The 16,899-nt window shown below is 37.9% G+C and overlaps 1 protein-coding gene across 2 annotated transcripts in view; it reads right to left on the reverse strand.

The window, feature by feature from the left end:
• Positions 1-16,899, reverse strand: part of LOC117422570 (sodium/potassium/calcium exchanger 4-like) — a 67,480-nt gene that overhangs the window by 11,318 nt on the left and 39,263 nt on the right. Inside the window, exons 3-11 of one of the 2 annotated variants that reach the window (XM_058991517.1) lie at positions 14,830-14,906; positions 13,136-13,210; positions 12,506-12,590; positions 10,997-11,100; positions 8,705-8,779; positions 5,973-5,998; positions 5,753-5,806; positions 5,117-5,262; positions 2,313-2,482 (exon numbers count right to left, since the gene is read on the reverse strand). In XM_058991517.1, coding sequence (XP_058847500.1) covers positions 2,313-2,482; positions 5,117-5,262; positions 5,753-5,806; positions 5,973-5,998; positions 8,705-8,779; positions 10,997-11,100; positions 12,506-12,590; positions 13,136-13,210; positions 14,830-14,906 — 812 coding nt within the window. The remainder of the gene's footprint in view (positions 1-2,312; positions 2,483-5,116; positions 5,263-5,752; positions 5,807-5,972; positions 5,999-8,704; positions 8,780-10,996; positions 11,101-12,505; positions 12,591-13,135; positions 13,211-14,829; positions 14,907-16,899) is intronic. The other variant, XM_058991518.1, reaches the window with a different exon arrangement.

Here is a 16,899-nt window from a genome sequence, read left to right on the forward strand (position 1 = left end):
TTGATCACTCTATTCTACTATCATCTCTCACTGACCTGGGGATCTCTGGCACTGCTCTGGCCTGGTTCTCCTCCTACCTCTCCAACCGCACTTACCAGGTAACCTGGCGTGGAGCAACCTCCACACCTCACCCTCTCTTAACTGGAGTCCCCCAAGGGTCAGTCTTGGGTCCTCTCCTGTTCTCTCTCTACACCCGCTCCCTGGGCCCCCTCATCGCATCCTATGGTTTCTCATACCATTTCTTTGCTGATGATGCTCAGATTTTCCTCTCCTTCCCCACCTCTGACTCCACCATCTCCTCCCGTATCTCTACCTGTCTGTCTGCTATTTCCTCCTGGATGCACTCGCATCACCTCAAACTCAACCTCTCTAAATCTGACCTCCTCCTCCCCCTCCTCTGATCTCTCTATCTCTGTTCCTCTGGAATCTACCACACTCTCTCCCTCTTCCTCAGCTAAGAACCTTGGAGTCACCCTGGACCCCTGCCTCTCTTATTCCCAGCACATCTCCACTCTGGCACGCACTTGCCGAATTTTCCTGAGCAACATCCGAAGAATCCGACCCTTCCTCACCAACTATGCTACCCAGCTCCTGGTCCTCTCCCCCCTAGACTACTGCAACTCCCTCCTGGCTGGCCTCCCTGCGTTCGCCACCCGTCCGCTCCTGCTCATCCAGAACTCTGCTGCCCGCCTGGTGTTCTCTCTGCCTCGCTTCGCCCACGCTACTCCACTACTCCGCTCGCTCCACTGGCTCCCGATCACCGCTCGCATCCAGTTCAAGACTCTTGTACTAGCCTACAGATGCCTTGACCAGACTGCACCCAGCTACCTCCAGACCCTCATCTCTCCCTACACCCCCACTCGACCTCTCCGCTCTGCCTGCACTAGAAGACTAGCTCTACCTCCGCTACGCTCCCCTGCCTCCAGAGCCCGCTCCTTCTCCACCCTTGCTCCGCAGTGGTGGAATGACCTTCCGAAAGATGTCAGGACTGCCCAGTCCCTGACCACATTCCGGCGCCTCCTTAAGACTCACCTCTTCAAACAGCACCTGTAGAACTCCTCTGTTTGTATCCTGGGACACTATCACCCTTCATGTAAATGTGCTTTATGTTGCTCTTATCTGCCCCCTATTTTACTGCATTTAATCCTGTAATTCAGAATACTGTAATCTGCCAAGTGTTTAACCTGTAGTACTTTGTATTTAATCATATCCTGATGTAACTATCACTATTTAATCATATCCTGATGTTACTATCACTATTATCTGCTGTATTATTGAATTGTGGTTTGTCACACTGGTACTTTGCTTGAACAAAAGTTATTGTATTTCTTGTTCTTATTGTATTACTTGTATTGTAACACTTGAAATGTATTTGCTTAAGATTGTAAGTCGCCCTGGATAAGGGCGTCTGCTAAGAAATAAATAATAATAATAATAATTCCTTATTTCATATCTTTTGGACCTTGGTATAACGTCTTACCTCCCTATTGCTACAATAATTAGGTTTTCATTCACTAACATTTGCCGTCTTAGAAAAGCCAACAAAACAATAATTCTACATCAATAAAAAAATAATAAAAAGCAGTTACATGTTGTTACATAAGCAGGAGAGGGCCCTTGAGGCAAACTAGCAGGAGACGGCCAGCTGCAGCTAACAATTATAGAAAAACACACCCATTAAAAAGAACCCGCTCGCATTTATTAAAAACAAGCTAGCTATATTAAATGAGTGCATTTACTGATTAGACTAATTTAAATCAAAATATGTTTTTCAAAAGGTCAGGGTTATGTAAGATTTTAATATTAGGGGAGGTACAAATCAAGAGAGCAAGGCCCAGGCTCACAATATTTTAGGTAACTATAAAGCGTATGCAGTACTAATGGCAGGGCTTTGCTTCAACAGCCATGTAATATAAATAGTTATCAATGGGCATGAATCCTCTATGTATGTTGAAGGATATTTGGTCAGATTTTTCTAAAATTTGTCAATTGTTTCTTTCTACTTGAAAATTCTCCAAATGTACCCCTTTCCCAAACAAGTTTGTACCTTTTTAATACATCCACTCATTTATAAACTCTGAAAGTAAAACTTTAGTTATCAGCGCAAAACACAGGCACAATACTTTGTCGACTCATCTGTCTAACAGACTGGTCAATTAGATGAACATTTCATCACTTTTTTTATTATAAAGTCTTACCTTCACTCACTTGCTGCTGATATTTTAAACAAATTGAAGCCAGTTTTCCCATGAGCACCACTAAAACTCTTACTGAGTCACAAGAGAGCACTAAGAATAGAAGAGACCACACACCTCATTAATGATTAACCTGCTCGCCATGCGTAATCTTGTCTTGGGTCCGAAGTGGTTGGTTATCATGATTCGCAGGCCTGCTTCAGGGAACCTTAACTTGGGAGGGCTGGAGCAGATGATCTCGTCCACCATCACGACTGAGTTCTTGCTGTATGTCTTGCTCATTTTCACTATCGATCACAATGCCATAATTAGTTTAAAAGAGAGGCAGCACACAGAACCACGCAAGGTTGCAACTATAACAGCTTCAAAATAAACCAAGCCAAGAAATGAAAAGCAGGGGGAGTAAACAGAAGAGATCTACCACACACATTTAACTGACATTACTGATCTGTAAGATGAGCTTTCTTTACCTTCTGTTACTCACCTAAAGACAAAACCTTTGTGGTCTCGAAATCTAGTGTAAAACCATTTGCTGTACTTTATAAAGGTAATGGTTGCCTCTTAAACACCCCATTTCAGACAGCTTTGAAATGAACATACCTTTAACCTCAGGCTAACTGCACACCTTCTTGTGCAGGGCCATTTATATTAAACAGTATTCCAAAGATTGGGTTGTCAACTTCAAGATGCTGAACAGGGTACCATTAACTAGAGTGGATGGTGTCTCAATTCTCTCCCAATTCAAATGTTGCCACCATGTTGCTACAGGTTATGCTTGCTATTTGCTCTACTGTTCTGCACTTCTGAGACTTGATTTTACTGGTGCGGCAGGGAAAGAATATTCTCTATTTAATACTGTAAAGCTCATAATTCCCTTATGGAGCCAGAAATGTGCAGACTACAAAATCTGCTGAGATCAACAGCTGGACAAAACTAAAAGCCAAACAAGCAGATGGACAATTGTTAGAGAATTCACAGCCTATTTGGCTACAAATTACTCTGCAAGGATCATTTTTATAGAGCAGTTAAAATACAATTTAAAAAGCCAATAGACCAATCAGAATAAATTCAATGCTCACTTAAGGTGGCAGAATGACTGCTCTAACTGAAGACTTGATTTACAGAGATGTTTAAGTAGTGGCAATGATGGCTTCCCTCGCTTACTTCTGGCGAGAGTCTCATGCCCTGTAGATCGCAAGCTAGTTTGCCTATCCAATCCTTGACATCAGAGAACATCGTCATTACCAGGCATAACAACTTTTTATTTTATAAAACTAAAGCCTATTGAAAAGACTAGTGCCATGATCTTGGAGGGTTTCTATGGAAAACAATCCTGTATTCAGGAGAGATTTGAAGGGATTCCTCAAGTCCTGGATTACAGAACTTGACATTTACTGATGGGTAACAGACCAGGAAGTCCTTGTTGTTAATTCACTACAATGGAGGACTATGTAGCTTAGGAAATCAGTCACAGACAAATACTATAAAATGCCATTACTCCACTAACTCTTGACTTGATGGGTCTTGAGGCCTTTTCAGTGAAAATACCCCCCCCCCCCCCGTGTCCATTCTCCAAAATGAATATTTTGTAACATTGTGGCAGCCCTAGGAGAGCCATCTAACTATTTTCTTTTTAGAAACCCTCCAATAGCATGGTAATATTCCTTTAATATCTATCATTATATTTTTAAAAATTCAAAACAAAGCACCTCACAAGGCTCGGAATAAAAAGCAACATTCTACACATGCAGATGAATGCAAAAGATAATAATATTCTGCCTTGCCTTTATGAGCAAAAAGTAAAAACAGCCGCAATTATAGTACAGTACATTTAAGTAGGAAAAGGCAAAAAGAAAAAAAAAACTGCACAATAAGTAACATCACAAAGTACTGGAACACACAAGCAACAACAATTTTAGTAAGGCTAAACAGACAGGCGTCATTGAAAGATTAGTTAGAGAATTGAAAATCAGAAGCAGATACTCTATCTGTGAGTGAACTGAGAACGGAGAACACATAGCAAGTTTTGTGTTTGTTTCCTCCTCAGGGCTGCAAAGCTAATCAGAAGCAAGAGAAAGCCGTAGCTAAGGAGATGTTTACAAGCAGAAGTCGTATACAGTGCACAGTCAGCGCGTCGATAGCCAAAAAGAATCTGACAGAGAAAACACACAACATTTACAGAGACAGACCAATGGCTTTCTGTTAAATATGGAATGCAGTTTTAGAAAGAAATAATTAATTAGGAGTCACAATTACAGTATTTCATGGGTTTTTTTCTTACTGTTCCCTTTTTATAATGGTTTATAATTATTATGAGAGTTATGATTCTTATCTATCTAGACCTTTTTTATTCTTTTGAAAAGGTCTCCGATAAAAGGAGCTTTTACCATAGTTGAGGAATTGTTCGCAGACATAACAGGCTTTCTGTATAAAGCTACTCTTTACAAAGGCACCAGTAAAAAGCCACTTTCCTGTTACATCTGTATGTATGGATTATTAAATGGGTTCCAGCCTGCACACAATTTCACTACTGGCTACCAGTTGTGAGTAAACGTGTAATGGCAGTTTTATAATGCACCTCGCCTTGATAACCGCAGTATAGGACTACCTTGTTTTCCTAAATCAAATGTTTTGACACACTTGTCTGATACTGCTCTTAGCAGCTGCTATTTGGAACTTAGTTGGCAACCATCCAGACAGAAAAAGGAGAACATATTCTTTTTCATTCCAATGTAATACTATCCAAAGATATTTCAGATTCAAAATCGATAGTAGGTCAATATTTTGTTTGCTGGCTGAAACTATTTTTTTAGTAACGTAAACAAACTGGGTTACCAATAAGGTCTGCTTCATGACATGTGGAGAGCATAAAATTGCACCCAATTGACCTTTTGTAAATCAGCCTGTCTGATTACCCTTACCTTTCCTCAGTAATGGCAGTGATGGGTCATCCCACCTAATGTCATAACAAGCATTACCATCCTCCGTTTCGTTGCTCACTGTGCCACCATTGGCTAAGTTCTTCCCCACCTTGGCAGTGAAAAAAATCTGCAAACTTGTGTTAAATCTACACAGACACACGCAAAAAAATATATATATTAGTAATGAATTGGCAAATACATTCCGTCTGAAAAACACTTAAAAAGTCTATCAAGGCACAGTCTATGATAGTCTGCAGTTATAAACTTCCTGTATCCTTTCTTTCTTTCCCTTTCTACTGTAGTTTGAATTTAACAAACTGGGGTCTATTTCAAAAGGACTAACCAAATATAAAATGCTGCCACTCCAACTTATAACCCACTTTAAGTAAAGGATAAACAATAAGTGTTGAATCAGTTTTTAATACAGCTGTGCATCTTCACATTTGTAATTGTCATTAATTTGATCATGACTCCTCTTCACATAAACTCCCTGCTGTTTGTCTTTTATTTTTTAAATCCTGTATATAAAAATCAGGCGCAAAACTTTTCAGTAGAAGGAATAAAAGGTCTGGTAGTGATTAATGGCGAACAGAGAAAACTGTCAGGTTCTGTGCTCTAAGGGAGCAAAGCACTTACTTCATGATTAGTATGTAGCCAGCATACATGAGGATGAGAATCAGGGCTTCCCACCTGAAGAAAAAATAAAATAAAATGGATGAAGTGGGTGCTGACAGGTCAGAACAACAACAACAACAACAACAACAACAACAACAACTGGGAAATCAAGCCAGCCTCACAAGAAGAACTGCTGCATTGTATACAGAAATAATAAAAAAAGGGGAGAGGGGGAACTCACCAGTCGATTTGTTCATCATAAATACACTGAAAAAAAACAAAAAAAAAACACAAAACAGTATTAAAAGATCACTAATTAGGGCTGGAGACTAGTGCAGGGTTATAGGGGTCTGAGGCCCACAGTCCAATGTTAAACCCCACAGTGAACTTAGTCAAATGTGACCACACAGGAGTCACCACCCCCAAAAAAGGTGTAATTTATAAAAGCTTGATAAATGCAGCATGTTTTTAAAGTCTGGTATCTATTAAGGTGTATAAATAAAGGAGTTGGGATGGAGTATGGTTTATAATCCCATATTCTGAAACACCTAGAAATGCTGCAGATGGAGACCATGACAACAGTATGTGGGAGGCTTTAGGGACTGTAGATAACATGAGCTTTCTGGCCCTCTGCTATTGAGAAAGTCAGGGAGATTTAAAACTCAAAGCACACATCAATTCAGCTGCACTGCAACACACATAGATTAAACATTACACAATATTAGTTTAAACTACTGAATAACCCCTACACTAGGGGGCACTGTTCCTAATCCCTGTGTTACTACACTTGGCAGTAGTGTCCCTAGTGACACTAGTCTTACACACTAGGGCAAGCGTTTTTAATGCTGTCATTCAAGATTACACTAGGCTGTGTCTGATCTTCCGTCAAGCCCATCAAGACTTAATCTGATTGAAGACAAAAACATGCAACTGTTATTTATATATACATAATACATCATCTCAGAGATTCCACTCACATAACACATGAATCAGTCACATGAAGGGCAGCCAGTTTACACAACAGGACTGGTACATATTGCAGGTGTTCATGCTACCCCTCCCCCCTTTACTAATACAAGGATAACCTATTCTCTTGCCCTTATTTACACTTCCCCACAGGGATACGTTTACATAATCATCCACAGAATGCATGTACTTTGCACAAAATACAATCTTTTTAAAAACGACCCACTAGCTCATTTTCTTGGCAGTTGGCAGTGGATTTGATTTGCCAGAAGTGTGTTGAATGACAAGCTGCTATCAATCACAGTTCCAGCAGGGCCCGCAGCCCTCCTTGTTGTGTTGTTTCCCTTCACTGCCTCCTTTGTCAACACCCAGGGAATTGGGGATAATAATAATAATAATAATAATAATAATAATACAGAAAACACAGCAACACACGAGCAGCCTGACAGAACGCCGTTCTGCAGAGTCGCAATAGAGGCTGCATTCCCAGTGTGGATAGGTCTTGCACATCAACAGCAATGGGATTGCTAAAGGCATTCTGCAGTGTGTACTGAGTTGGTTAAGGTAAGAACAGGTCAGGGGTTATGTATTGAGAACTAGCTACAACCGCACTGCACAGATGCACAGGTGTAAACACTATAGGGGGTACCGCCTATATCAATGCTTGAACTACACCACTGCCTTTATTCTTTTATATTTTGAGATGATAAATGGTAAATGAAAGCAAAGCTGTCCTAACAGGTGTACCAAGACTTGATTAGCGAAGTGAGGTTTTGATGGATGATTCAGCAACAACATCATTAATAAAATGTGTTATTCCTAACTATCATTACAAAATAAATATAAGGTGCACACTACGTTGTATTCAGCACTGCTGCTGTATGTATTTGTATGACCTGTTGTGGAAAGAGTCATACTGATGTCACTACACATTACAAAAACATTAATCAAAAGTGACAAAAACTAGGCGTGATGTAGACCCAACTGTGCATAATAAAGGCTGGAATTATATTTTGGGTTTCTGGTGACAAATGATTTATAATTTTCACCAGAAACCAGAGATAAAATTGCAGCCTTATCTGTACAGTTTTTGGATATATTACAGTAATCCCTGGGTACAAAAGATTGGCAGTGAAAATAAGCATTTGGTTTTGCTGATCATATTTATTGAACACTGTGGCAAATAGCCTGCATGTGAAATAAAACGAACAAAAAAAAAAAAAGAAGTACTGTATAAAACTAAAATATTAAGTGCAAAATCAGTACAGTAATACACAATTATATAAATGGAATACAAAAACGGAAAAAATGAATGCCTGCTTGGGCTTATTTTTAAATGTAAAATCCTATTTCAGTGCTGCACTATAATGGTATAAACGTGTACATAAATAAATAAAATAAAATGTATTGCCTGCCCTGGCTTGCATGTGTGTAAAGATATAGATTTATAACCGGCTACTGCAGTTCTTTGATGCTTTGATGTGCTTTGTTGAGTAAATAAGACTTTTTGAACAAGCAGTAAGCCTCCGAGATGTCGATGGCACAAGCGTTACTGAAGCCATTTCCTTATTGCTCTTTTTAAGTACTGTAACCACGTTCGTTGAATAGTTGCATCACACTGTTAAATACGTAAGCTCTCTCGTGTTGCTTGTCGCGTCAGAAACCAGGTAGGAGCACGGTGCAGCAAATCAAATACGAGAACCAGTTAGTGTACACCAGTCTATATACTCATTACAGCAAGAGAAACTGTATCTAGTTAAGTACATTACAGTAGAACGCAATACGCAGAAAGTACCTGTGTAAGCTTGCAAAACTGTAAATATTTAGGACCCATGAATTACGTGTGTTGGTATCAATGGTGTTTTGTTGTGCCCGTGAACTATGTGATAGTTAGAGGTTTGCAGTTTTATCAACCTTATTATTATACACGGACTATCATCTTACACAGGTCTCCTAGTCGCCTATTTAAAAAAAAATAATAATACAATACTGGTGCTGTGAACTTACCGCGATTAGTGCCAGCACTGAGAAAGTGTAGTAAAGTGAATCTCGAAACACGGACCACCACGTGAGCACAACGACCTGCAAGAAAAGAGGGGGCATGAGGACAGACCACTTGCTCTGTAATCTTCCTTATACTGGATGTTCAGCATGCATGGGATTTTAAAATGTGAATTTAATAATTAAATCTGTTAAACAGTGCATGCATTTACTGCATACTTCAACATTATTTTGATGGCACCATCATTTTGATTGAATCCATGCTCATATACAAGCAACAAGCTATTGTATCCTACTAAGCCCATTATAAAATAGCTCAAACTTCTCTGCAGTGTGAATCTATTTCTGTCTGTCTTACTGCACAATAAACACTATAGTCCACATGGAACAGCATCTCAAATTGATTTCCAATTACATGCACAAAAAAGTAATTTTCCAGATAAAATCCATCTAAAAGTGGAGAAACAAAACACTAAAAGTAATTACTCCCATTTTGCAGAGTCGACATCTTACAAAATATGTGCTACAGAGATTTTCACGATTTACATACACTTCTCTTAAGAGATTAATTAGAAAACACTAGCATGAATGTGTTTGTAACATCTCAGCACTGGGGTAATTGAAGCTGTTGTTTTTTGTGTTATTTTCCTTCACCAGCTAAGTTAAATTACAAGAAAGACTGACACGACACAAACAACCCGCGCATCGGATAATTATACCAGCATCAAAGACCACACATTTAAGTTCCCTAATACTCGAGAGTCCGGATCTGCCAAAGGTTCCCAATCATTGCCATATTTTACAATTTGTGTGATGTGCAAAAAAGCTGCCTTTGACTTTCATCCTGGGTATTACCATTTTTGAGATTGAACTTTTCCTGTTAAAAATCAATAGAGGTCAACTTCTTCACAGAAATAAGGCAGCCAAATCCTTCAAACTCTGTACAGAATGTGCTATGTGACATAAGTGCTACAGCAAGTACTATTTCACTGTTGAGCAAGAGATTGAAATCTTTTTGGGGGATTACAATGTAATGCCAACAGCTCAGCATGGCTGCTAGCATTGAGGTTCCTCCAGTAAAAGGCACACTTTTCTGAGACGCTGTTCCTTTCCACAGCTATTTCACAATTTTATTCTCAATGGCTCTGACTTCTATGTGTTTTAATCCTGATGAAGGTGTCAGATCGTTGATTTGAGTTTAATCTTGATGCTGCACAAATACAAGTTAAAAATAATTTGGTTAACAAATCCTGAGCGTGTGGATACTTGGTTGCATATATACTTTATTTACCCAGAACCTAATTCTAGCGAGTGCCACAAGATACCTTGACTTCATATTCTGACATTTTTGGTTTACAAGCAAATGAATGACAAATTCCACCTGTTCAACAAATGTTTTGTCCAACATAAGCATTTAACTATCATTTTCCAGTTCACTATTTCAACACTGCAGACCCACACAAAGGTCTAGCAGAAATAACATTTTTAAAACCATTGTAAGGGCTGCGCAATATATAGCCTTGAACCATATCAGGGAGATCCAGATGTTATTTAAAAAAAAAAAAAAAAAAAAAACACACCTGCAAACATTGCACATAATTTTGTAATATTTAGATGTTATGATAGCACAGAAGACCCAGACAAAAATTACAGTAAAGTGGTATGTATTATGTAGGCTATAGTATATTTTGGACTGTAACTGGTGTTTGAAGGCTCCAAATATGTTTAATAAAAAAAAAAAAATGAAAAAGAATATTAAAGAGTCAGGTGTACATTATAGATGTATCCTCTTTCTACCCACTGCCCTTTGGGAAGTTTGCATTTACGACACTAGGGTTTGTGAGTGTAGGCGAAACCAAGTTAGTGAGATGCAAGTGTTGCACAGCACTGACACCAGAGTGAGTGTGAATGTGCTAAATATTTAACATCAATGATGCCTCAGGCCTTCCACAGAGAGAGCATCATTTCTGTAAGCATTTTCAAGGGTCCAGGTTTTCATTGATTCATGGATTTTTCACAAGGTATTTCACAACTGTGTGATAAAAAAATATATATACAATTCTTGCTGGAAAACACTTGGTTGGTATGGTTATGATACTATTGCACACGTATGAAACAGTAAATGCATTGAAAAGTTGGCCAACTGTTGTTCTGGGTTGATAAACACCATCATATGCTAGATCATTTTAAGCATCACTGTGACTTGAAGTGTGGCGTACACTGAAGGAATTGGTCTTCCTGCAGCACCCAGGAGGGAAAATAAATTAAAAAGAAAGTTTTAAACGAAAGAGAACATACCTGCCCTGCAAAAATTCCACAGACACCAATTATGCACAAAATGTTGAATACTGCCGAGCCAACAATGGTTCCTACGCCCACATCCCCATGGGTGATGAAGACACCTGGAGAATGACAAACAAAGTCAATGACTGTATCCAGCCCACGACTGTCAAGGATGTTGATCTTCAGTCTGCATTGGCTTTCTCCAAATGTAAATCAAGCAGGAATTCAAGATCCAGTAAAGTAGTGTTCAGGAACAGCACTCCTGTCCTTTTTAAATCACCTCTGTCTATGGAGGGAAGGTGACACTGCACAGGACACAGTATGCAGTGTATTACACTCAGGGCTGTTACATACATGATACAGTATCGGTGTTGTATAAAAAGTACATAGCCTATTATGTGGAATATTATACATTTTGGGATTATAATTTCATGGCTTTAAAAAAATTAAAACATACTTAAAATAATGAACTTCCTTTAAGGAAATTGTTTCTTTCAAATCTGTATTATCTGTAATTTTCCCTTCTTTATATACTTGTCCCTTTTATATATCAATTTACAATTAATTTATATATGGTGCATTGATGTGGTAAACTTACTTTCTAAAACACCCAGTATTATAGCTGTAATGTGACCGATACAAAAGTGAAATGTAACTGACGTACACCCAGGTGGAAAATCTGTATGGGGTTAGTTAAACATTAAAAGCAAGTCATAGCTGAAAAAGTATATGAGTTACCATAATATACCTTAATATCAAATATCTTACAATGTAAGAATAGCATTGCACTTATGTAAATTGAAACAAAACACCAAGCATTTACTATGCTCACTTATCAGAAAAAATATTAAAAACATAAAATAAAAGCAAAATCACTGAAAAATAGCTGTGACAGTGTTTCCAAATGATGGTAACGAGAAGCATACCACAAGTTTGAAACTGATAGAATGGGGCACTCGCATTCCACGTTAGCATTTATATTTTTTGTATACATGGAGGGACTTGACACTTCTATTCACATCATATGAGCAGAGTTAATTAAAGTGGCCTCTAGTAAGGTTTGTGAATTCAAATCACATAGTTAACATCCTATTCAGTGACAGGTAAACATGGTTAGTTGTACAGTGCACTGTTTAAGTTGGCATTTGTATTGTGATTGTAACAAAATGGAAAGGATTGCAGATCCTGCATCTCTTCAAAAGGTGTACCAGTGCACCCTCACAATCTCAAAGTGACTGCCCACCACAACAATTCCATACACTCATACGTGATGTGGACTTCAATATGTTATAGCAGTCTCACATGTACAGTTACTCTCAGGGTGTGGGTCCAGATTTCCAGAGAATTAGGCATGCATGGAAAATGAGAACTTTCTTTAATTGGTTTCTTTAATGATGTACCAGATCTGTTTTTAAAAACGCTCGTTTCTTCAGAAACTGCCCATTAGAAACCTCTGGAAGGGCAAAACCGGAACGCTTTTGGCCTTATTTTGTAGGTTGCAATCACTTTGAAACGGTATTATACCTATGACTGAAGCGAAGAGCTCTGGTGCTGAACTCCCAGCAGCCATGAAAGTGGCCCCGGCTACATCCTCACTCAGGTGGAGTTTCTGTAGAGACAAAATAGATTGGCTACGTCAAAGATAACACTTCTGTAGAACAGCCACGGAGCCCTGAGGAATAGAACCTTAGAATACAGTTGTGTACCGAACATGAAGCCAATATTTAAAAGCACCCCACCCCCCCGCCCGGAAACCTAAAAAAAACCACATGATCACAATCTCGACATCATCTTAGGACATAGAGAAAGGTGCAATTAGATTTTCCTAGGAGTTTCCATGACTGTAAAATACAAAGCGGTCATCTGAAATGAAGTTGCAGAGGCAGTATGTATGAGATTTGCATTTAAGTTCCCCTCACTTAAGCATGGACTAGGAAGATCTTGATGTCAAAAAGTATGAAAGTATAAAAATAACCCATTATAATGTGTATTACCTTCTTAAAAGCATGGGTTTGAAGGTATTGTTATTTGTAAGTGATCAGTATTTGACACCCTTTCTAAATGTGATTTTTGCCTAAATTCTTAGCCATCTTTCAAACTGTGTATTACCTGCGCACCACAAACAAACACGACTGTTTCATAACTTGTACATACCTCACAGATTTGTTCCAACGATGGAACAAAGAAGTCATCACAAATAATAGCCAAGGCAAAGAACATGTAGAGGGCCTGAAAAACAAATACAACTATTATTTATGGTTCAGTTACTAACAGTAACAGGTGCCCCAAGGCGCTAAATTTAGTGATATTCATTCATATGCATTGTCTCACAGTAGCTAGACGGGTTTAACATTTAGAAAGCCCATGAAGCATCATCTGAAGCAAATTACTTATTTTAAAATATAACTATATATAGAGAGAAAGAGAGGCAGAGTGATTATAGATAGAAAGTGATGGATTAAGATAGCAATCTTAGTTATTATTTAAGCAATCTTGTTTTACTTATTTAAGGTTTGACTTTCTGCAGAGGTAAGTTCTAGCAAAAAATGCAAACCGGTCCTCGCTACTGTATGAGTGATGAAAATAATTAAACCTAGTTTCCATACGCAGTAACTTTTTCATTTTACAGTCCCTTGAGATTACGGAACAGTTTCCATTAACCACTATCTATAGAATATCAATTATGAGCCTTTTACATTAATCTATCCATTGGAGCAAGACCGACCACAAAAAGTTGAAAATGTGCCTTTTGAAATTCAGGTTTAAATCATCTATGTCATAACAAAGAGATATTCCATTTGGAGAGTATTCCATCATATTTTTTTTAAATCCCAATGACTATTGCAGGCATAATTAAAATAAAGGATTCTGAATGGCTGAACAGTGTGTTGTTTTTTTTTTTTTGGTTGGTTTCATTAGTACAGTACTGTGCAAGTCTGATTTCACGTCCCAATTTATTTGAAAACTGAAATGTGCTTTATCTTTTTTTATTGTATTGTAACCACCCAAGGATGAAGCCACAATTAAAAAGCAACTTGGTATGGAAGATCATAGTTATCAATGACCTTTCTAATATTTCGATTCCCTTCGTATCATATTCTGTTTCAGTCATCACATTTTTAAAATGAAAAAAAAAAACAACACACCACAAAAAAAAACAACCTTAAAAAAAAAAAAAAACTTAAAAAGCACCTCTATGGCCTCAGTAGAGCTCTCAGAAACATGTCTAAACTCCAAGTCAAGGGTGTCAAATGATGGTCCTGGAGGGCTATTCCGCTCCAGGTTTGCCAGGTAAAATTAGATCATTAACTACTTTGTCTGGTTGGAGGTTTAATTAAAACTATTTAGAACAGGTTTGGAACAAAGACCAGGACTGGAAGGGCCAGCGTTTGCCACCCCTGCTCCAAGTACGCCTGGTACTCTTGTACAAGCCAGTGGTAAGTATACAAATTGTATTGCAATGGTACTGGATGAATTAAAATTGTAATCCATTGCAGTACCATGTTTTGTACTGTATCAGTGTACAATGTTTGTTCTGAATATACCAATTCTGCCATTGCTGGTAATTCTTTAGTAGTTTTTTTTTTGTTTTCCCCCAGGTTAAGTATCCAAACAGTACTGTAGGAATAGCCCTCTCTGCAACAGCCAATTGAGAAACACAAAACAGCAAAACAACTATCATCTGGCCTTCTTACAAACTATTGATTGTCTTAATGTTGTTATAGGCAAGTCTAAAACTGGCAGGGCAACCAGCTGTTGTATTTTGTATTCCCGTTTCAGCAGTGACCTCTAGCTCCTCATGTACTTGAACTTGACCCCTATAAAATAAAACAGCAAAACACACCTACCGCAAATATATGAAGCAGCACACCCCCCCGTTGTCTCTCCTGGTTTGTGAATATATCTTCTGGAAATTCACGGATAGCTGCAATTAAAAGACAAAGATTAATGAGTCCTTACACAAGAACCTGGTCCACCTGGCATATCACGACATGTATTCAGAGAGACCCACAGCTCCAGCACAGGAGAATAATTCAGCAGAACCAAACACACCGTACACAAAGTCACAAGAGGGCTCGTTTCTATTGGTTTAACAGGCAAATACAGACCAAACAAACAATCAGGCTGCTGTTACGGGTTTGTTTTTAAAATCATTGTTCTTCGACATATAGTTAAGTTATAAACTTGGGCTTTGCAATCGTTTTTGAAAGCTTATAGCAATTCTACCAAGGAACTATTCACATGAGTCAATTAAAAGATTTTTTTTTCAAAGACTTTATTTAATTTTTTTTATAACATATTAGTTTGATATCCGAGATCCTCCTGAAAAAGAAACTTGGTTTATTTTTGAGAAGGACGGTCTGTGGAGTAGAACCATCATGCAAAACCCTTCCAACAACAAAACAGCAATGGAAAGTTTACACTGTGTATAAAGCTGTAAATTGTTTAATAGATGAAAATGTTTAAAAATCTTCTGTGTAAAATGGCATTTACTGTTAATTATCATATACATTTTCATTTTTTTGTTTTTGAATGCAGTTACGTTTTTTACATTGATTTTCAGATGCTGTATTCACTTACAGTAGTATACAATGCATCAAGAGAATATACAGGATTAAACTTAGAAAAAAAGGAAAAATCAAATGCAAGGTCATCATTTAAAAAAAAAAAACACAACTCATTTTTCAGTTAAACGTTAAGTCAAGGACAGTTGAGGATTTAAATTAATTTCCCATTAAAATGTTGATGCTACATAATACAAGTTTGAATTGTGTATGAAAGATAATAAGAACTGAGCAACGGAATTGCATGTAACAAGTAGTATGTTAGAAATGCCACTTTTCAGGATTCAAGACTAATACAAGACCATTGATGTGGCTGCAGCATCCTTAGAGCAGAGTTCAAGGAAAAAGCTCAAAAGAAAAGATCATATCCAGAGTTATATTCTGGATATAATAACACTGAATAAATGGGTTAGTGCAACAATAATAAAAAAAATGTTCCATGTATTTAAAAAAAAAAAACACATTCCAAAAACTCTTGTAGAAAATGGAAACAGCAATATTATCTTGTCACAAATTAATACAGCATTTATTTTAACTGAAAATTCTAGGAGTCACCCAGCTTCAGAATGAAGGTTTTAAAAGCTAGCTCCTGCTTAAAGGCTTACTTCTCTTAACACCACCAGAAAGGCTTTCTGCAAATCTCCAACCCCAGCTCATTCATTTTCAGTACCCATTAGTGGCCTGTCCAATTCCTTTTTATGTTGTGACTGGCATTGTTCTTTCCTACAATTCAGTTCCACAGAACCACCTTCAGTTCCCTACTGTGGGAAGGAGTGTGGTTTCATTGATACTCTAATAAAACTAAGAAAATAAACTAAGAAAATAAAAGTAAGGGGCTCTATTAGAACTCCTTGTATGTGTTTTAAACAAAAAAAATGACTCTCCTGTCAGTGTGAATATAGATATACTGTGTAACGGCTTTGCAAGCAGCGCATTATTCCATTCCATTGAAAATGCATGAGACACCCAATCAGAAAGCTGAATGCAACTCTAAAGGCACAGTGTAGCGGTTCAATGACTCCTCAGATCTCTGTTGTGCATAAATACCTGAGCTCCCCTTTGAAATATGTCAATCAGATTGTCCACAGAGTAATTGTCTGATCCATTGCTTCTTTGCTTTTTAAATTCTCCGCTTTGTTCTCCTGTCATATGCTAAAAGTTCACCTCCAGTGAACGAACAAGGATTCAACTCAACTGATTCAAAGTAAAAGTAAAGTTTGTAAACATAAAGCAGAACAGCAGCCAAACAAGAGCAGACATTGCACGGCCAGTTTGTTCTTCTCCCATCCTTAATAAATGATTACATTTACACTACATGTTCAGAGCTTTTTAGTGTGTTTTGGTCAACTTTGT

The sequence above is a fragment of the Acipenser ruthenus genome, chromosome 18 (assembly GCF_902713425.1).
Source record: "Acipenser ruthenus chromosome 18, fAciRut3.2 maternal haplotype, whole genome shotgun sequence".
In the NCBI taxonomy this organism is placed as follows: Eukaryota; Metazoa; Chordata; class Actinopteri; order Acipenseriformes; family Acipenseridae; genus Acipenser; species Acipenser ruthenus.